Source organism: Phocoena sinus, chromosome 1 (assembly GCF_008692025.1).
Source record: "Phocoena sinus isolate mPhoSin1 chromosome 1, mPhoSin1.pri, whole genome shotgun sequence".
In the NCBI taxonomy this organism is placed as follows: Eukaryota; Metazoa; Chordata; class Mammalia; order Artiodactyla; family Phocoenidae; genus Phocoena; species Phocoena sinus.
Window position 1 is genome coordinate 101,488,052 of NC_045763.1, and position 22,036 is coordinate 101,510,087.

Sequence of the window (22,036 nt, forward strand, 5' to 3'; positions counted from 1 at the left end):
ATATATATGTGTTAGCATACGGTATTTGTCTTTGTCTTTCTGACTTACTTCACTCTGTATGACAGACTCTAGGTCTATCCATCTCATTACAAATATCTCAATTTCATTTCTTTTTAAGGCTGAGTAATATTCCATTGTGTATATGTGCCACATCTTCTTTATCCATTCGTCTGATGATGGGCGCTTAGGTTCTTTCCATCTCCGGGCTATTGTAAATAGAGCTGCAATGAACATTTTGGTACATGACTCTTTTTGAATTTTGGTTTTCTCAGGGTATATGCCCAGTAGTGGGATTGCTGGGTCATATGGTAATTCTATTTGTAGTTTTTTAAGGAACCTCCATACTGTTCTCCATAGTGGCTGAACCAATTCACATTCCCACCAGCAGTGCAAGAGTGTCCCCTTTTCTCCACACCCTCTCCAGCATTTATTGTTTCTAGATTTTTTGATGATGGCCATTCTGACTGGTGTGAGATGATATCTCATTGTAGTTTTGATTTGCATTTCTCTAAAGATTAATGATGTTGAGCATTCTTTCATGTGTTTGTTGGCATTCTGTATATCTTCTTTGGAGAAATGTCTGTTTAGGTCTTCTGCCCATTTTTGGATGGGGTTGTTTGTTTTTTTGTTATTGAGCTGCATGAGCTGCTTGTAAATTTTGGAGATTAATCCTTTGTCAGTTGCTTCATTTGCAAATGTTTTCTCCCATTCTGAGGGTTGTCTTTTGGTCTTGATTATGGTTTCCTTTGCTGTGCAAAAGCTTTGAAGTTTCATTAGGTCCCATTTGTTTATTTTTGTTTTTATTTCCATTACTCTAGGAGGTGGGTCAGAAAGGATCTTGCTGTGATTTATGTCATAGAGTGTTCTTCCTATGTTTTCCTCTAAGAGTTTGATAGTTTCTGGCCTTACATTTAGGTCTTTAATCCATTTTGAGCTTATTTTTGTGTATGGTGTTAGGGAGTGATCTAATCTCATACTTTTACATGTACCTGTCCAGTTTTCCCACCACCATTTATTGAAGAGGCTGTCCTTTCTCCACTGTACATTCCTGCCTCCTTTATCAAAGATAAGGTGTCCATATGTGCGTGGGTTTATCTCTGGGCTTTCTATCCTGTTCCACTGATCTATCTTTCTGTTTTTGTGCCAGTACCATACTGTCTTGATTACTGTTGCTTTGTAGTATAGTCTGAAGTCAGGGAGCCTGATTCCTCCAGCTCCTTTTTTCGTTCTCAAGATTGCTTTGGCTATTCGGGGTCTTTTGTGTTTCCATACAAATTGCGAAATTTTTTGTTCTAGTTCTGTGAAAAATGCCAGTGGTAGTTTGATAGGGATTGCATTGAATCTGTAGATTGCTTTGGGTAGCAGAGTCATTTTCACAATGTTGATTCTTCCCATCCAAGAACATGGTATATCTCTCCATATTTGTATCATCTTTAATTTCTTTCATCAGTGTCTTATAATTTTCTGCATACAGGTCTTTCGTATCCTTAGGTAGGTTTATTCCTAGATATTTTATTCTTTTTGTTGCAATGGTAAATGGGAGTGTTTTCTTGATTTCACTTTCAGATTTTTCATCATTAGTATATAGGAATGCCAGAGATTTCTGTGCATTAATTTTGTATCCTGCTACTTTACCAAATTCATTGATTAGCTCTAGTAGTTTTCTGGTAGCATCTTTAGGATTCTCTATGTATAGTATCATGTCATCTGCAAACAGTGACAGCTTTACTTCTTCTTTTCCGATGTGGATTCCTTTTATTTCCTTTTCTTCTCTGATTGCTGTGGCTAAAACTTCCAAAACTATGTTGAATAAGAGTGGTGAGAGTGGGCAACCTTGTCTTGTTCCTGATCTTAGTGGAAATGCTTTCAGTTTTTCACCATTGAGGATGATGTTTGCTGTGGGCTTGTCATATATGGCCTTTATTATGTTGAGGAAAGTTCCCTCTATGCCCACTTTCTGGAGGGTTTTTATCATAAATGGGTGTTGAATTTTGTCAAAAGCTTTCTCTGCATCTATTGAGATGATCATATGGTTTTTCTCCTTCAATTTGTTAATATGGTTTATCACATTGATAGATTTGCGTATATTGAAGAATCCTTGCATTCCTGGAATAAACCCCACTTGATCATGGTGTATGATCCTTTTAATGTGCTGTTGGATTCTGTTTGCTAGTATTTTGTTGAGGATTTTTGCATCTATGTTCATCAGTGATATTGGCCTGTAGTTTTCTTTCTTTGTGACATCCTTGTCTGGTTTTGGTATCAAGGTGATGGTGGCCTCGTAGAAGGAATTTGGGAGTGTTCCTCCCTCTGCTATATTTTGGAAGAGTTCGAGAAGGATAGGTGTTAGCTCTTCTCTAAACGTTTGATAGAATTCACCTGTGAAGCCATCTGGTCCTGGGCTTTTGTTTGTTGGAAGATTTTTAATCACAGTTTCAATTTCAGTGCTTGTGATTGGTCTGTTCATATTTTCTATTTCTTCCTGATTCAGTCTTGGCAGGTTGTGCATTTCTAAGAATTTGTCCATTTCTTCCAGATTGTCCATTTTATTGGCATAGAGTTGCTTGTAGTAATCTCTCATGATTTTTTTTATTTCTGCAGTGTCAGTTGTTATTTCTCCTTTCTCATTTCTAATTCTATTGATTTGAGTCTTCTCCCTTTTTTTCTTGATGAGTCTGGCTAGTGGTTTATCTATTTTGTTTATCTTCTCAAAGAACCAGCTTTTAGTTTTATTGATCTTTGCTATCGTTTCCTTCATTTCTTTTTCATTTATTTCTGATCTGATTTTTATGATTTCTTTCCTTCTGCTAGCTTTGGGGCTTTTTTGTTCTTCTTTCTCTAATTGCTTGAGGTGCAAGGTTAGGTTGTTTATTCGAGATGTTTCCTGCTTCTTAAGGTGGGCTTGTATTGCTATAAACTTCCCCCTTAGAACTGCTTTTGCTGCATCCCATAGGTTTTGGGTCGTTGTGTCTCCATTGTCATTTGTTTCTAGGTATTTTTTTATTTCCTCTTTGATTTCTTCAGTGATCACTTCATTATTAAGTAGTGTATTGTTTAGCCTCCATGTGCTTGTATATTTTACAGATCTTTTCCTGTAATTGATATCTAGTCTCATGGCGTTGTGGTCAGAAAAGATACTTGATACAATTTCAATTTTCTTAAATTTACCAAGGCTTGATTTGTGACCCAAGATATGATCTATCCTGGAGAATGTTCCATGAGCACTTGAGAAAAATGTGTATTCTGTTGTTTTTGGATGGAGTGTCCTATAAATATCAATTAAGTCCATCTTGTTTAATGTATCATTTAAAGCTTGTGTTTCCTTATTTATTTTCATTTTGGATGATCTGTCCATGGGTGAAAGTGGGGTGTTAAAGTCCCCTACTATGAATGTGTTACTGTCTATTTCCCCTTTTATGGCTGTTAGTATTTGCCTTACGTATTGAGGTGCTCCTATGTTGGGTGCATAAATATTTACAATTGTTATATCTTCTTCTTGGATCGATCCCTTGATCATTATGTAGTGCCCTTCTTTATCCCTTTTAATAGTCCTTATTTTAAAGTCTATTTTGTCTGATATGAGAATTGCTACTCCAGCTTTCTTTTGGTTTCCATTTGCATGGAATATCTTTTTCCATCCCCTTATTTTCAGTCTGTATGTGTCTCTAGGTCTGAGGTGGGTCTCTTGTAGACAGCATATATAAGGGTCTTGTTTTTGTATCCATTCAGCCAATCTGTGTCTTTTGGTGGGAGCATTTAGTCCATTTACATTTAAGGTAATTATCGATATGTATGTTCCTATTCCCATTTTCTATATTGTTTTGGGTTCGTTATTATAGGTCGTTTCCTTCTTTTGCATTTCTTATCTAGAGGAGTTCCTTTAGCATTTGTTGTAAAGCTGGTTTGGTGGTGCTGAACTCTCTCAGCTTTTGCTTGTCTGTAAAGGTTTTAATTTCTCCATCAAATCTGAATGAGATCCTTGCTGGGTAGAGTAGTCTTGGTTGCAGGTTTTTCTCCTTCATCACTTTCAGTATGTCCTGCCACTCCCTTCTGGCTTGTAGGGTTTCTGCTGAGAGATCAGCTGTTAACCTTATGGGGATTCCCTTGTGTGTTATTTGTTGTTTTTCCCTTGCTGCTTTTAATATGCTTTCTTTGTATTTAATTTTTGATAGTTTGATTAATATGTGTCTTGGCGTATTTCTCCTTGTATTTATCCTGTATGGGATTCTCTGTGCTTCCTGGACTTGATTAACTATTTCCTTTCCCATATTAGGGAAGTTTTCAACTATAATCTCTTCAAATATTTTCTCAGTCCCTTTCTTTTTTTCTTCTTCTTCTGGAACCCCTATAATTCGAATGTTGGTGCGTTTAATGTTGTCCCAGAGCTCTCTGAGACTGTCATCAGTTCTTTTCATTCTTTTTTCTTTATTCTGCTCTGCAGTAGTTATTTCCACTACTTTATCTTCCAGGTCACTTATCCGTTCTTCTGCCTCAGTTATTCTGCTATTGATCCTATCTAGAGTACTTTTAATTTCATTTATTGCGTTGTTCATCGTTGCTTGTTTCATCTTTATGTCTTCTAGGTCCTTGTTAACTGTTTCTTGCATTTTGTCCATTCTACTTCCAAGATTTTGGATCATCCTTACTATCATTATTCTGAATTCTTTTTCAGGTAGATTGCCTATTTCCTCTTCATTTGTTAGGTCTGGTGGGTTTTTATCTTGCTCCTTCATCTGCTGTGTGTTTTTCTGTCTTCTCATTTTGCTTATCTTACTGTGTTTGGGGTCTCCTTTTTGCAGGCTGCACGTTCGTAGTTCCCGTTGTTTTTGATGTCTCCAGTGGCTAAGGTTGTTTCAGCGGGTTGTGTAGGCTTCCTGGTGGAGGGGACTAGTGCCTGTGTTGTGCTGGATGAGGCTGGATCTTGTCTCTCTAGTGGGCAGGTTCACGTCTGGTGGTGTGTTTTGAGGTGTCTGTGGCCTTGTTATGATTTTAGGCAGCCTCTCTGCTAATGGGTGGGGTTGTGTTCCTGTTTTGCTAGTTGTTTGGCATAGGTTGTCCAGCACTGTGGCTTGCTGGTCGTTGAGTGAAGCTGGGTGCTGGTGTTAAGATGGAGGTCTCTGGGAGATTTCCACCGTTTAATATTATGTGGAGCTGGGAGGTCTCTTATTGATCAGTGTCCTGAAGTTGGCTCTCCTACCTCAGAGGCAGAGCCCTGCCTCCTGGGCTGGAGCACCAAGAGCCTTTCATCCACACGGCTCAGAATAAAAGGGAGGAAAAGTAGAGAGAATTATTAGAAGTATGAGGAAAGAAAGAAGGAAAGGAGGAAAGGAAGGAAGGAAGAAAGAAGCAAAGAAGGAAAGAAAGGAGGGAGGGAGGGAGGAAGGAAGGAAGGAAGGAGGGAAAGAAGGAGAAAATGTAGAGAGAATTAGTAGAAGTTTGAGGAAAGAAAGAGGGAAAGGAGGAAAGGAAGGAAGGAAGAAAGAAGCAAAGAAGGAAAGAAAGGAGGGAGGGAGGGAGGGAGGGAGGAAGGAAGGAAAGAAGGAGGGAAAGAAGGAGAAAATGTAGAGGGAATTAGTAGAAGTTTGAGGAAAGAGAGAAGGAAAGGAGGAAAGGAAGGAAGGAAGAAAGAAGCAAAGAAGGAAAGAAAGGAGGGAGGGAGGGAGGAAGGAAGGAAGGTAGGAGGGAAAGAAGGAGAAAATGTAGAGAGAATTAGTAGAAGTTTGAGGAAAGAAAGAAGGAAAGGAGGAAAGGAGGAAAGGAAGGAAGGAAGAAAGAAGCAAAGAAGGAAAGAAAGGAGGGAGGGAGGGAGGGAGGAAGGGAGGAAGGAAGGAGGGAAAGAAGGAAAAAAGACAGAAAGAAAGAAGATACAGTAAAAATAAAATAAAGTATAATATAGTTATTGTACTAAAAAATATTTAGAAAGAAAGAAAAGAAAAAAAAAAAAAAAAAGAACAGATAGAACCCTAGGACAAATGTTGGAAACAAAGCTATACAGAGAAAATCTTACACAGAAGCATACACATACGTGTTCACAAAGAGAGGCAAAGGGGGAAAAATCATAAATCCTGCTCCCAGAGACCACCTCCTCAACCTGGGGTGATTCGCTGTCTAAAGGAGGGAAGGAAGGAAGGAAAGAAAGAAAGAACGAAGGTAAAGTACAATAAAGTTATTACAATTAAAATTAATTATTAAGAAAAAAAAAATTTTTTTTTTTAAAAAAACCATGGACGGATAGAGCCCTAGGACAAATGTTGGAAGCAAAGCTATACAGAGAAAATCTTACACAGAAGCATACACATACACGTTCACAAAGAGAGGCAAAGGGGGAAAAATCCTAAATCCTGCTCCCAGAGACCACCCCCTCAACCTGGGGTGATTCGCTGTCTAAAGGAGGGAAGGAGGGAAAGAAAGAAAGAAAGAAAGAACGAAGGTAAAGTTCAATAAAGTTTTTACAATTAAAATTATTAAAAAAAAAATTTTTTTTTTTTAAAAAAAAAAAACCATGGACGGATAGAGCCCTAGGACAAATGGTGGAAACAAGAGTATACAGACAAGATCTCACACAGAAGCATACATGCACACATTCACAAAAAGAGGAAAAGGGAAAAAAATCACCGATCTCGCTCCTAAATTCCCCCTCTTCAATTTGGGCTCACTCCCTGTCTATTCAGGTATTCCACAATGCAGGGCACATCAAGTTGATTGTGGAGCTTCAATCCGCTGCCTCCGCGGCTGCCGGGAGAGACCTCCCCCTCTCCTCCCTGCTCTCACAGCTCACAGGAGCTCAGCTTTGTACCCGGCCCTGCCCCTGCGCGCAGATCGCTGGAGGGCGTCTGTTTTTTTGCTCAGACAGGACGGGGTTAAAGGAGCCGCTGATTCGGGAGCTCGGGCTCACTCAGGCCGGGGGTTGGGGGATGGGGGAAGGAGGGGCACTGCGTGCGGGGCGGGCCTGCGGCGGCAGAGGCGGCGTGACGCTGCGGCAGAGGCCGGCATGACGCTGCACCAGCCTGAGACCCGCCGTGCGTACTCCTGGGGAAGCTGTCCCCAGATCCCGGGAACCCGGCAATGGCGGCCTGCACAGGCTCCGCGGAAGAGGGGCGCAGAGAGTGACCTGTGCTCGCACACAGCCCCCCGGTGGCGGCAGCAGCAGCCCCAGCGTCTCCCGCCCGTCTCTGGGGCTCGCGCTTCCCGCCGCGGCTCGCGCCCGTCTCGGGGGCTCGTGCCCTCAGCCGCGGCTCGCGCCCGACTCTGGGGTTCGCGCTTTTAGCCGCGGCTCGCGCCCGTCTCTGGAGTTCCTTTAAGCAGCGCTCTTAAACCCCTCTCCTCGCGCACCAGGAAACAAAGAGGGAAGAAAAAGTCTCTTGCCTCTTCGGCCGGTGCAGGCTTTTCCCCGAACTCCCTCCCGGCTAGTCGTGGCGCACCAACCCCTTCAGGCTATGCTCAAGCCACCAACCCATATGTTTTCTACAAGAGACCCACTTCAGATCTAGAGGCACATACGGACTGAAAGTGAGGGGATGGAAAAATGTATTCCAGGTTAGAACTACCTCCCCAGAGATCAGGCAAGGGTAAGGGAGGACTTGGCTGCTGTTTTTAAACGCAGCATTTTTTGTTCCCTTTCTAGAAACCAGCTGCAACGTTAGGTCAGAGCACATTAAAATGAGCCACTTCTGAACCAACAGCGCCAGGCCCCAGGCCTGCTGTGAAGGCCCCAGCAAACATCAGGGCTTGGTCCGCGTGATGTTCCTTCCCATGCTTGTCCAAGTGGTGCTCTGCCTCAGAGTTGAGGTAAGAGAGGCATCAGGACACCTCACATTCGGTCACCTAGCAGAGATCAGCAATTCCTGGGCTCAGTGAGGAGGTTTGCCATGTGTCTGACAGGGTCTTGGTGCTCTTCCTAACACTGGGTGTCAGGACTGAACCTCTGAGGTCGGAGAGCTGAGTTAAGGACATTGGACCACCAGAGACCTCCGGGCCTCATGTAATATCAAAAGGCAAAAGCTCTCCCAGAGATCTCCATCTCAGTGCTAAGACCCAGCCCCACTCAACAACCAGCAAGATACAGTGCTGGACACCCTATGCCAAACAACTAGCAAGACAGGAACACAAACCCACCCATTAGCACAGAGGCTGTCTAAAATCATAATAAGGTCACAGACACCCCAAAACACACCAGCGGATGTGGTCCTGCCCATTAGAAAGACAAGATCCAGCCTCATCCACCAGAACACAGGAACCAGTCCCCTCCACCAGGAAGCCTACACAACCCACTGAACCAACCTTAGCCACTGGGGACAGACACCAAAAACAACAGGAACTACAAACCTGCAGCCTGCAAAATGGAGACCCCAAACACAGTAAGTTAAGCAAAATGAGAAGATAGAGAAATACACAGCAGATGAAGGAGAAAGATAAAAACCCACCAGACCAAACAAATGAAGAGGAAATAGGCAGTCTACCTGAAAAAGAATTCAGAGTAATGATAATAAAGATGATACAAAATCATGGAAATAGAATGGAGAAAATGCAAGAAACATTTAACAAGGACCTAGAAGAACTAAAGAGCAAACAAACAACGATGAACAACACAATAAATGAAAGTTAAAATTCTCTAGAAGTAATCCATAGCAGAATAACTAAGTCAGAAAAATGGATAAGTGACCTGGAGGATAAAACAGTGGAAACAACTACTGCAGAAGAGAATAAAGAAAAAAGAATGAAAAGAATTGAGAACAATCTCACAGACATCTGGGAGAATGTTAAACGCACCAACATTTGAATTATAGGGGTCCCAGAAGAAGAGAAAAAGAAAGGGATTGAGAAACTAACTGAAGAGATTATAGTTGAAAACTTCCCTAATATGGGAAAGGAAATAGTCAATCAAGTCCAAGAAGCAGAGATGGTCCTATACAGGATAAAACCAAGGAGAAACACGCCAAGACACATGTTAATCAAACTATTAAAAATTAAATACAAAGAAAAAAATATTTAAAGCAGCAAGGGAAACACAACAAATAGCATACAAGGGAATCCCCATAAGGTTAACAGCTGATCTTTCAGCAGAAACTGTGCAGGCCAGAGGGTAGTGGCAGGACATATTTAAAGTGATGAAAGGGAAAAACCTACAACCAAGTTTACTCTACCCAGCAGGGATCTCATTCAGATTCGACGGAGAAATTAAAACCTTTACAGACAAGCAAGAGCTAAGAGAATTCAGCACCACCAAACCAGCTCTCCAACAAATGCTTAATGAACTTCTCTAGGCAGAAAACACAAAAGAAGAAAATGACTTACAATAACAAAGCCAAAACAATTAAGAAAATGGTAATAGAAACATACATATTGATAACTACCTTAAATGTAAATGGATTAAATACTCCAACCAAAATACACAGACTGGCTGAATGGATACAAAAATAAGACTTGTACATATGCTGTCTACAAGAGACCCACTTCAGACCTAGGGACACATACAGACTGAAAGTGAGGGGATGCAAAAAAACATATTCCATGCAAATGGAAATCAAAAGAAAGCTGGAGTAGGAATTATCATATCAGACAAAATAGACTTTAAAATAAAGACTATTACAAGAGACAGAGAAGGACACTACATAATGATCAAGGGATCAATCCAAGAAGAAGATATAACAATAGTAAATATTTAGGCACCCAACATAAGAGCACCTCAATACATAAGTCAAATGCTAACAGCCATAAAAGGGGAAATCAACAGTAACACAATCATAGTAGGGGACTTTAACACCCCACTTTCACCAGTAGACAGATCATCCAAAATGAAAATAAATAAGGAAACACAAGCTTTAAATGACACATTAAACAACATTGACTTAATTGATATTTATAGGACATTCCATCCAAAAACAACAGAATACACATATTTCTCAAGTGCTCATGGAACATTCTCCAGAAGAGATCATATCTTGGGTCACAAATCAAGCCTTCGTAAATTTAAGAAAATTGAAATCGTATCAAGTATCTTTTCCAACTACAATGCTATGAGACTTGATATCAATAACAGAAAAAAATCTGTAAAAAATACAAACACATGGAAGCTAAACAATACACTATTAAATAACCAAGAGATCACTGAAGAAATCAAAGAGGAAATAAAAAAATACCCAGAAACAAATGACAATAAAAACACGACAACCCAAAACCTATGGGATGCAGCAAAAGCAGTTCTAAGAGGGAAGTTTATAGCAATACAATCCTACCTCAAGAAACAAGAAACATCTCAAATAAACAGACTAACCTTACACCTAAAGCAATTAGAGAAAGAAGAACAAGTAAACCCCAAAATTAGCAGAAGGAAAGAAATCATAAAGATCAGATCAGAAATAAATGAAAAAGAAATGAAGGAAGCAATAGCAAAGATCAATAAAACTAAAAGATGGTTCTTTGAGAAGATAAACAAAATTGACAAACCATTAGCTAGACTCATAAAGAAAAAACATGAGAAGACTCAAATAAATAGAATTAGAAATGAAAAAGGAGAAGTAACTGACACTGCAGAAATACAAAGGATCATGAGAGATTACTACAAGCAACTATATGCCAATAAAATGGACAACCTGGAAGTAATGGACAAATTCTTAGAAAAGCACAACCTCCCAAGACTGAACCAGGAAGAAATAGAAAATATAAACAGACCAATCACAACTACTGAAATTGAAACTGTGATTAAAAGTCTTACAACAAACAAAAACCCAGGACTAGGTGACTTCACAGGAGAATTCTATCAAACATTTACAGAAGAGTTAACACCTATCCTTCTCAAACTCTTCCAAATTCTACCAGAAGGAGGAACACTCCCAGACTCATTCTACGAGGCCACCATCACCCTGATACCAAAACCAGAGAAAGATGCCACAAAAAAAGAAAAGCACAGGCCAATATCACTGTTGAACATAGTTGCAAAAATCCTCAACAAAATACTACACACAGAATCCAACAGCACATTAAAAGGATCATACACCATGACCAAGTGGGGTTTATTCCCAGGAATGCAAGGATTCTTCAATATACGAAATCAATGTAATAAACCGTATTAACAAATTGAAGGAGAAAAACTATATGATCATCTCAATAGATGCAGAAAAAGCTTCTGACAAAATTCAACACCCATTTATGATAAAAACCCTCCAGAAAGTAGGCATAGAGGGAACTTACCTCAACATAATAAAGGCCAAATATGACAAACCCACAGCCAACGTTGTTCTCAATGGTGAAAAACTGAAGCCATTTCCACTAAGATCAGGAACAAGACAAGGTTGTCCACACTCACCACTATTATTCAATATAGTTTTGGAAGTTTTAGCCACAGCAACCAGAGAGGAAAAAGAAATAAGAAAAAGAAATAAAAGGAATCCAAATCGGAAAAGAGGAGGTAAAACTGTCACTGTTTGCAGATGACATGATACTATACATAGAGAATACTAAAGATGTTACCAGAAAACCAATAGAGCTAATCAATGAATTTGGTAAAGTAGCAGGATACAAAATTAAGGCGCAGAAATCTCTTGCATTCCTATACAGTAATGATAAAAAATCTGAAAGAGAAATTAAGGAAACACTCCCAATTACCACTGCAACAAAAAGAATAGAATACCTAGGAATAAACCTACCTAAGGAGACAAAAGACCTGTATGCAGAAAACTATAAGACACTGATGAAAGAAATTAAAGATGACACAAACATTTGGAGAGATATACCATGTTCCTGGATTGGAAGAATCAACATTGTGAAAACGACTATACTACCCAAAGCAATCTACAGATTCAATGCAATCTCTATCAAAGTGCCAATGGCACTTTTCACAGAACTAGAACAAAAAATTTCACAATTTGTATGGAAACACAAAAGACCCCAAATTGCCAAAGCAATCATGAGAATGAAAAACGGAGCTGCAGGAATCAGGCTCCCTGACTTCAGACTATACTACAAAGCTACAGTAATCAAGACAGTATGGTTCTGGCACAAAAACAGAAATATGGATCAATGGAACAAGATAGAAAGCTCAGAGATAAACCCAAGCACATATGGTCACCTTACCTTTGGTAAAGGAGGCAAGAATATACAATGGAGAAAAGACAGTCTCTTCAATAAGTGGTGCTGGGAAAATTGGACAGCTACATGTAAAAGAATGAAATTAGAACACTCCCTAACACCATATACAAAAATAAACTCAAAATGGATTAAAGACCTAAATGTAAGGCCAGAAGGCCAGACACTATAAAACTCTTAGAGGAGAACACAGGCAGAACACTCCATGACATAAATCACAGCAAGATCCTTTTTGACCCACCTCCTAGAGAAATGGAAATAAAAACAAAAATAAACAAAGGGGACCTAATGAAACTTCAAAGCTTTTGCACAGCAAAGGAAACCATAAACAAGACAAAAAGACAACCCTCAGAATGGGAGAAAATATTTGAAACGAAGTAACTGACAAAGGATTAATCTCCAAAATATAGAAGCAGCTCATGCAGCTCAATGTCAGAAAAACAAACAACCCAATGCAAAAATGGGCAGAAGACCTAAATAGACATTTCTCCAAAGAAGGTATACAGATTACCAACAGACACATGAAAGGATGCTCAACATCACTAGTCATTAGAGAAATGCAAATCAAAACTACAATGAGGTATCACCTCACACCAGTTAGAATGGGCATCATCAGAAAATCTACAAACAATAAATACTGGAGAGGGTGTGGAGAAAAGGGAACCCTCTTGCACTGTTGTTGGGAATGTAAATCGATGCAGCCACTATGGAGAACAGTATGGAGGTTCCTTAAAAAACTAAAAATAGAACTACCATACAACCCAGCAATCCCACTACTGGGCATATACCCTGAGAAAACCATAATTCAAAAAGAGTCATGTACCACAATGTTCACTGCAGCACTATTTACAATAGCCAGGACATAGAAGCACCTAAGGGTCCATCGACAGATGAATGGATAAGGAAGATGTGGCACATATACACAATGGAATATTACTCGGTCATAAAAAAAAAGAAATTGGGTTATTTGTAGTGAGGTGGATGGACCTAGAGACTGTCATACAGAGTGAAGTAAGTCGGAAATTCAGAAAATACCGTATGCTAACATATATATGGAATCAAAAAAGAAATGGTTCTGAAGAACTTATGGGCAGGACAGGAATAAAGACTTAGACGTAGAGAATGGACTTGAGGACATGGGGAGGGGGAAGGGTAAGCTGGGACAAAGTGAGAGAGTGGCATTGACATACATACACTACCAAATGTAAAACAGAGAGCTAGTGGGAAGCAGCCATATAACACAGGGAGATCAGCTCGGTGCTTTGTGTCCACCTAGAGGGGTGGGATAGGGAGAGTCAGGGGAGACATAAGAGGGAGGGGATATGGGGATGTATGTATATGTATAGCTGATTCACTTTGTTATACCGCAGAAACTAACACACCATTGTAAAGCAACTATACTCCAATAAAAATGTTAAAAAAAAAAAGGTATTCCATGCAAGTGGAAATGAAAAGAAAGCTGAAGTAGCAATACTTATATCAGACAAAATAGACTTTAAAATACAGTTATAAGAGAGAAAGAAGGACACTACATAATGATCAAGGGAACAATCAAAGAAGATGTAACAATTGTAAATTCATGTGTCCCCAACATAGGAGAACCTCAATATATTAGGCAAGTGTTAACAGACATAAAAAAAGGAATTGACAGTAACACAATAATATCAATAGACAGATCGTCCAGACAGAAGATCAATAAGAAAATCCAGTCCTTAAATGACACATTAGACTAAATAGACTTAATTGATATTTATAGAGTATTCCAACTGAAAGCAGCAGAATGCACATTCTTTTCAAGTGCACATGCAACATTCTTCAGGATACATCACATGCTGGACCACGAAGCAAGCCTTGGTAAATTTAAGAAAACTGAAATTATATCAAGCATCTTTTCTGACCACAACACTATGAGATTAGAAATCAACTGCAAGAAAAAAACATGAACACATGCAGGCTAAATAATATGCTATTAAACAACACTGAAAAAGTCAAAGAGGAAATTAAAAAAAAATAGCTAGAGACAAATGACAATGAAAACATGATGATCCAAAACCTATGGGACACAGCAAAAGCAGTTCGAAGAGGGAAGTTTATAGCGATACAAGCTTACCTTAGGAAACAAGAAAAATCTCAAATAAACCACCTAACCTTACACCTAAAGCAACTAGAGAAAGAAGAACAAACAAATTCCAAAGTCAGTAGAAGTAAAGGAATCATTAAGATCAGAGCAGAAATAAATGAAATAGAGACTAAGAGAACAATAGAAAACATCGATAAAACTATTAACAAAAGCTGGTTCCTAGAAAAGATAAACACAATTGATAAACCTTTAGCCAGACTCATCAAGAAAAAAAGGAAAAGGGCCCAAATCAATAAATTAGAAATGAGAGACTACTCCAAGCAACTATATACCAATAAAATGGACAACCTAGAAGAAATGGACAAATTCTTAGAAAGGTACAATCTACCAAGACTGAACCAGAAGAAATAGAAAATATGAACAGACTGATCACAAGTACTGAAATAGAATCTGTGATTTTAAAACTCCCAGAAAACAAAAGTCTAGGACCAGATAGCTTCACAGGCAAATTCTACCAAACATTTAGAGAGGAGATAATACCTACACTTCTGAAACTATTCCCAAAATTGCAGAGGAAGGAACACTTCCAAACTCATTCTATGAAGCCATCATCACCCTGATACCGAGAACAGACAAAGGTATCACAAAAAAAGAAAATCAGGCCAATATCATTGATAAACATAGACGCAAAATCCTCAACAAAATACTAGCAAACTGAATCCAACAATACATTAAATAATCAAGTGGGATTTATCCCAGGGATGCAAGGATTTTTCAATATCCACAAATCAATCAGTGTGATACACCACATTAACAATTTGAAGAATAAAAACCACATGATCAATAGATGCCGAAAAAGCTTTTGACATTTAACATGCACTAGTGATTAAAAACTCTGTAGAAAGTGGGCATAGAGGGAACATACCTCAACATAATAAAGGCCATATATAACAAACCCACAGCTAACATCATACTCAACAGTGAAAAGCTGAAGACATTTCCTCTAAAATCAGGAACAAGACAAGGGTGCTCAATATCTCTTATATTCAATATAGTCTAGGAAGTCCTAGTCACAGCATTCAGAGAAGAAAAAGATATAAAAGGAATCTAAATTGGACAGGAAGAAGTAAAAGTGTCACTGTTTGCAGATGACATGATACTATACATAGAAAATCCTGAAGACACTACCAGAAAACTACTAGAGCTCATCAATGAATTCGGTAAAGTTGCAGAATACAAAATTAATACACAGAAATCTGTTGCATTTCTATACACTAACAACAAAAGATCAGAAAGAGAAATTAAGTAAACAATCCCATTTACCACTGCATCAAAAAGAATAAAATACCTAGGAATAAACCTACCTAAGGGGGCTAAATACCTGTACTCCAAAAACTATAAGACACTAATGAAAGAAACTGAAGAAGACACAAACAGATGGAAAGATATATATATATACTGGTTTCTTATGCTAGAAAAATTAATATTGTTAATATAATCATACTACTCAAGGCAATCTACAGATTCAGTGCAATCCCCATCAAATTACCAATGGCATTTTTCACAGAACTAGAACAAAAAAGTTTTTAATTTGTATGGAAACACAAAAGACCCCGAAGAGCCAAAGCAATTTTGAGAAAGAAAAACGAAGCTGGAGGAATCAGGCTCCCTGACTTCAGATTATACTACAAAGCTACATTCATCAAAACAGTATGGTACTGGCACAGAAACAGAAATATAGATCAGTGGAACAGGATAGAAAGCCGAGAGATAAACCCATGCACCTATGGTCACCTAATCTATGACAAAGGAGGCAAGAATATACAATGGAGAAGAGACAGCCTCTTCAATAAGTGGTGCTGGGAAAACTGGACAGCTACATGTAAAAGAATGAAATTAGAACATTTCTCTAACATCATATACAAAAATAAATTCAAAATGGATTAAAGACCTAAACATAAGACTGAATACTATAAAACTTCTACAGGAAAACATGGGCAGAACACTCTTTGACATAAATCACAGCAAGATCTTTTTTGACCCACCTCCTAGAGAAATGGAAATAAAAACAAAAATAAACAAATGGGACCTAATTAAACTTAAAAGCTTTTGCACAGCAAATGAAACCTTAAACAAAACAAAAAGACAACCTACAGAATGGGAGAAAATATGTGTAAATGTTGAGACTGACAAGGGATTAATTTCCAAAATATAGAAACAACTGAATAACAATAAACCAAACAGCCCAATAAAAAAGTGGGCAGAAGATCTAAGTAGACATTTCTCCAAAAAAGACATACAGATGGCCAAAAGGCACATGAAAAGATGGTCAACATCACTAATTATTAGAGAAATGTAAATTAAATCTACAATGAGGTATCACCTCACTCCAGTCAGAATGACCATGATGAAAAAGTCTACAAATAATAAATGCTGGAGAGGGTGTGGAGAAAAGGGAACCCTCTTGCACTGTTGGTGGGAATGTAAATTGGTACAGCCACTATGGAAGAACAGTATGGAGGTTCTTTAAAAAACTAAAAATAGTTACCATATGATCCTGCAATCCCACTCCTGGGCATATATCCAGACAAAACTATAATTCAAAAAGATACACGCACCCCAATGTTCATTGCAGCACTATTTACAACAGTCAAGACATGGAAGCAACCTAAATGTCTATCGACAGATGAATGGATAAAGAAGATACGGTATATATATCACAGGGAGCTATACTCAATATTTTGTAGTAACCTATAAGGGAAAAGAATCTGAAAATAATATATATTCATATATGTGTATAACTCAATCACTTTGCTGTACACCTGAAACTAACACAACATTGTTCATCAACTATACTTCAATAAAAAAGAGAGAGAGAGAAAGGGGAAAAGCTCAAAAAGAAAATATATTTTGTAATAAATACAGATCTGTTACCAAAATAAATTAATAAAATAACCTTTCAGCATTGAAAAAAAGAGATCACTAAAGATACTAAAGCACTTTGATAGTTTAACAGCAAAAAAAAAAGAAACAAGCAACCAAAAAAGGATATGCTGATTACAAGAGATAGAACTATACAAAGACAAAATAAATGAAAAAGGGTAGACAAAGATATTGCATACAAAAACTAATCAAAACACAGATGGTGTAGTTAAATTAATATCAAATAGAGTAAACTTTAAGTTAAGAAACATTAGAAATAGAGACATTTTATAAGGTCATGAAAGGTAAAGAAAGCCTGACACTGTTTAGGATTAAAGAAGATTAAAGAAACATAACAGCTAAATGTAATAACTGATCCTGGATTGAGAAAAAAAATAACTATAAAGGACACAAAAGTCTATCCACCAAGGAGACGGATAACAATTCTAAATCTGTATGCACCCAGTTACACTGCTTAAAAACATATAAAGCAAAAATTGACAGAAATAAAAGGAGAAAAAGATAAATCCACCATTGGAGCAGACTTGACCACACCTCTCTCAGTGGCTGACAGAATAAGCAAACCAAAAAGATGAGTAGGGACACAGGAAGTTTCAGCAATACAACTAATAAACTTGGGCTAATTTATATAGAGAGAACGCTGCTCTCCAAAACAGTGGGATACAAATTCTTTCAAAGTGCTGATGGAAGATTTAATAAAACTGACCATATACTGGATAATAAAGCAATTCTACATATTTCAAAAGACTGAAAACATTCAGAGCATGTTTTCTGACCATAGCAGAATTAAGTTAAAATTCAATCAATAGAAAAGTACAGGATAAGGCTGTAACTTCTTGTAATAAAGAAAACACAGAAGTACCAAAATAAATAAAGAAAGAAAGATACAGGGACCTGTCAAAAGAACACAGGAAGGGACTTTAAGGGTCTCCCACTGGCCAAATCTGGGACAATTTAGGAATCAAAACATAGTAATAACTTATAATCCACTGGATAAAAATAAGAACACAGGAGTCCATAGTGTAGTAAATGAATGAATGAATAAACGGGAAAAAAGAAAAAGTCTACGTTAGAGTGACAACTAATAAAATTAGAAGAAACGATGGAGTTGGAAAATCACCATTTTGTATCCATAATGGTATACAGCTTTATTAACAATCAAAAATTGCCAATTAAAATTAAATTACCATGATCTTAGAGTCTTAAAGGACTAAAAATTATCTTTATTCTCACTTCAAAAGTTAGAAGAGGACTTCCCTGGTGGTGCATTGGTTAAGAATCCACCTGCCGATGCAGGGGACATGGGTCTGATCCTTGGTCCAGGAAGATCCCAAATGCCACGGAGCAACTAAGCCTATGTGCCACAACTACTGAGCCTGCGCTCTAGAGCCTGCAAGCCACAACTACTGAGCCCACGTGCTGCAACTACTGAAGCCCGCACTCCTAGAGCCCATGCTCTGCAACAAGAGAAGCCACTGCAATAAGAAGCCCGCACACCGCAACCAAGAGTAGCTCCCACTTGCCACAAATAGAGAAAGCCCGCACGCAGCAACAAAGACCCAACGCAGCCAAAAATAAATAAATAAAATAAAATACACTTTTTTAAAAATTAAAAAAAAAGTTAGAAAAATTAACAAGTATTCAAACTAGCAAAAGAAATGTAGACACATTAAAAATATATATACTTCAACATAACCATGCTGGCACCTCGACCTTGGACTCCAGTTCCCAGAGCTGTGAGATACAAATGTCCATTGTCTATACATACACACACACACTTAAACACACACACACACACTTAAACACGGTGAACTGATTTAAAACAGAAAGTGAGCTCTATTTTCCATTTTCCACTGAAATAGATCTGAAACTCTTACCTGGGCACAACAAATGAAAGCAATGGAAAGTGTCAGTAGGAAGACAGAAGACACAACCACATCCACTGATCGCTGTGGGCCCCGTCTCTGTGGAGTGAGATGCGTAGGTTAGCGTTTTAGGTCACCACCGGAGATGGCAACAGCCCTCACATCATTCACACTCCCAATCTTACTGTATTGGCGTGAAAATGAACATTTATAAGACGTTTCTGACACAGGATTTTAATATATTTTGGACATATTTGACTTTAATTAAGCTCTGAGATCCATGCCATTCAAATTAAGGGTGTGATTGATTCATGAACATATTTTCAGCTGGAATATTCCCCCCAAAAGTCAGAAAAAGATGAGACAATCAATTGATCACTCTGCCCTAGGAATTTAAATTTTCTTTTCCCTTTTTAAGGTCTTATTTACTTAGCTCTACCAGCTCTGCAGATAGATCACTCCTAACCTGGTGTCCAGCAAGTCTGTCAGCCACTGATATCTGTCCAGTATATAGAACTACCCTGCCTACTGAGTATCTAGCACCAGAAATTTCAGTGAACATGTTTTCTGCGTATTATTGCAGATATTCCATGGTTAGTCAGCTAAAACTCACCTTTAGAAAGGAACGCAGTGATAACCATATCTTAATGTTCTCCACCTTTTTAAGTCTGAAATGAGGTATTTCATATTTCCTAGCTTTCCTGGCAGAAGTAATATGGCTGAAGAGTTTTGCAAATAAAAATCTCTAGAGGAGGTTAAAAAAAAAAAAAACACAAAGTGAAACGTACACATGTGTCACTGTGTGTATATTTACATAATTGTAAACAATATTCCCAGCATATAAAAAATATTAAAAGGATCAAGTTCTAATCAGTGGTCACTAAGACAGGCAGTGAAAAAACATTGTTAATAGCTCATTAACCTGTCGCTTGCAAAGCACATTATGTAGTAATATACTTCTTCACAACATGCTACACTCTTGGCATTTTCAAGGAATATACCTTGGAGACCTTTGTGAATCCCCACCTTCACAAACTCAAATGTTTATACAAAATTCTAGCTTACTCCCAAATTACATTTCTATTCAAAACCACATTTTTTGCACATATCACCAATATATTAAGCCCTCAATCCCAAACTCTTATCAAATTTCAGTAAGTTTATTTCTCACTTGGCCATTTTTCACAGAAACATTTTCACTTTGGTAATTACTACATATGCTACATATACAAAACATCAAGGGCACATTGAGGTGCAGGTGCTAAGCAATCAGCTAGGCTCACTCACTGGCTCAGCCACTTACTCTTGCAAGTAGGCTCAGCAAAATTTCAGATTATAGCATGTCATTTGTGAATAATCAGTATCACAAATGTTAAACCCACAAATACCAAAAGTTCACTTATCAAGCCTCCATTGCCCACGTTAACTTCTGGAGAGAGAACAAATCAGGGGAACAAAAGCAACTCAACAGAATACCATATACAAAAGCAGAGGTAAGAAATTTTACTTAATTGTCTACTGACCTGTTTGTATGTTCTCTCCGCCACACACATCATGAAAAAAAACATCCAAGTAAGACACAGTCGTTCAAAAAAATTAATTATAGACAAGATAATAATAGGTGCAACAGGTGGTGCCCCACAAAAGAGAGTCAAGATCTCCTCAGCTGAGATGTACTTTAGCTGGTCAAGACTCTTCTCTCGGAACAGTCGATGTAAAAAAGGGAAAAATGCTAATCCGATGGTGACGACATTTCCCAGCATCTGATAACCTACTCCTTGCTGATACGCATTAACCTGGGAATTAATTTAAAATATCCATCATTACTGCACAGCTAAATGGAGTTGTGAAGCAGTATTTATCAAATACTATTTAGATTATTAAAAACTAAATGCTTTAAATCTAAAAGAAATACAAATAAAAATGATGTACAGATTTATGACTTTTAGGCTTGACTGAGATAAGGGATATTTGTAGAGTCTACCTGAACAATTGATCATGCTCACAGAGACCTCTGTAACAAATAAAAAAATATACTACCTAGTGAAGACTGACTACAAAATTTAAGATACACATACTTGTGTTTCAAAAGCAGAGTCAAGGTTTTGATCATTAAATACATTCTATGAAATAGCTGCTGATCATTAAATAGATTTTTCTAAAAATCCAAAAACGTATTAAACCTTACCCTGCTCATGATGATACCACTTATTTCCAACACAGACATATCCATCTTTTTGCACTCATTCCCTTCCCAGATTATTGCACTAACTCGATCAGAGGCAGGACTTGAGTTCTGAAGCCAGAATAAATGGTTCTGAGAAGAAAAAATAAATATTTCCATCCACTCCTTCTTTATTTCCTCCATTATATTTTTTTCCCTTTGTCTAGCTCCTGGGCCACATTTGCCAGGGTTCAGCCTTGTCATCCTATTCTCCCCCTCACAAAGCTCATCACACCAATTACCACCTCCATGATGCTGGTTTCTGGTTTTTGTTTTTGTTTTTTTCCACAAAAACAACTTCTTACCTGGAGAGAGGCTAAGTGTCTCCTATAATGATGGGAGGTAGGATTACATGATCTCCAAGGCTGCTTCCCTACTAAATGTATGGAAGTGAGGATAAGCTTGGTGTATTAATGGGATATCAAGAAGGAAAGCATTTCTACAGCATCATGACTAGACCAGGGACAGTAGGAAGTTACACGGGAGAGGTACTAACAGGCCTTAACATCACAGGAATGACTGAGAAGGTAAACCTTTCTCTGGTCTAATCAGGACACAGAAAAGCATAGTAAGCTCAGGAGGAAAAGGTCGAGATAGAAACAGCCCCGTATTTTCCTCTGCCGTATCATGTCTTATTCTTCGAGTACCAGCTCAAGTCCCATTTCACCAACATGTCCTCTCTGATGGCCACAAGCCTCACTCATGTTACCTTTCTCTGAAATTAAAAACCCTTACAGTCTATATCAGATAAATTTGCATCTAATTATATGCTGCTTTTATTGTGTCCTCTATTTCCCATAAAATCATCTTACTCCCAAACAAATATATAAGTTACTAAAA

The 22,036-nt window shown here is 38.1% G+C and overlaps 1 protein-coding gene across 2 annotated transcripts in view; it reads right to left on the reverse strand.

Annotated features, from left to right (window-relative positions):
* PHTF1 (putative homeodomain transcription factor 1) overlaps positions 1-22,036 on the reverse strand; it is a 74,499-nt gene that overhangs the window by 15,404 nt on the left and 37,059 nt on the right. For both annotated transcript variants that reach the window (XM_032623737.1, XM_032623741.1), the window contains 4 exons: positions 21,161-21,289; positions 20,496-20,768; positions 19,586-19,717; positions 18,985-19,071 (listed from right to left, as the gene is read on the reverse strand). In XM_032623737.1, coding sequence (XP_032479628.1) covers positions 18,985-19,071; positions 19,586-19,717; positions 20,496-20,768; positions 21,161-21,289 — 621 coding nt within the window. The remainder of the gene's footprint in view (positions 1-18,984; positions 19,072-19,585; positions 19,718-20,495; positions 20,769-21,160; positions 21,290-22,036) is intronic.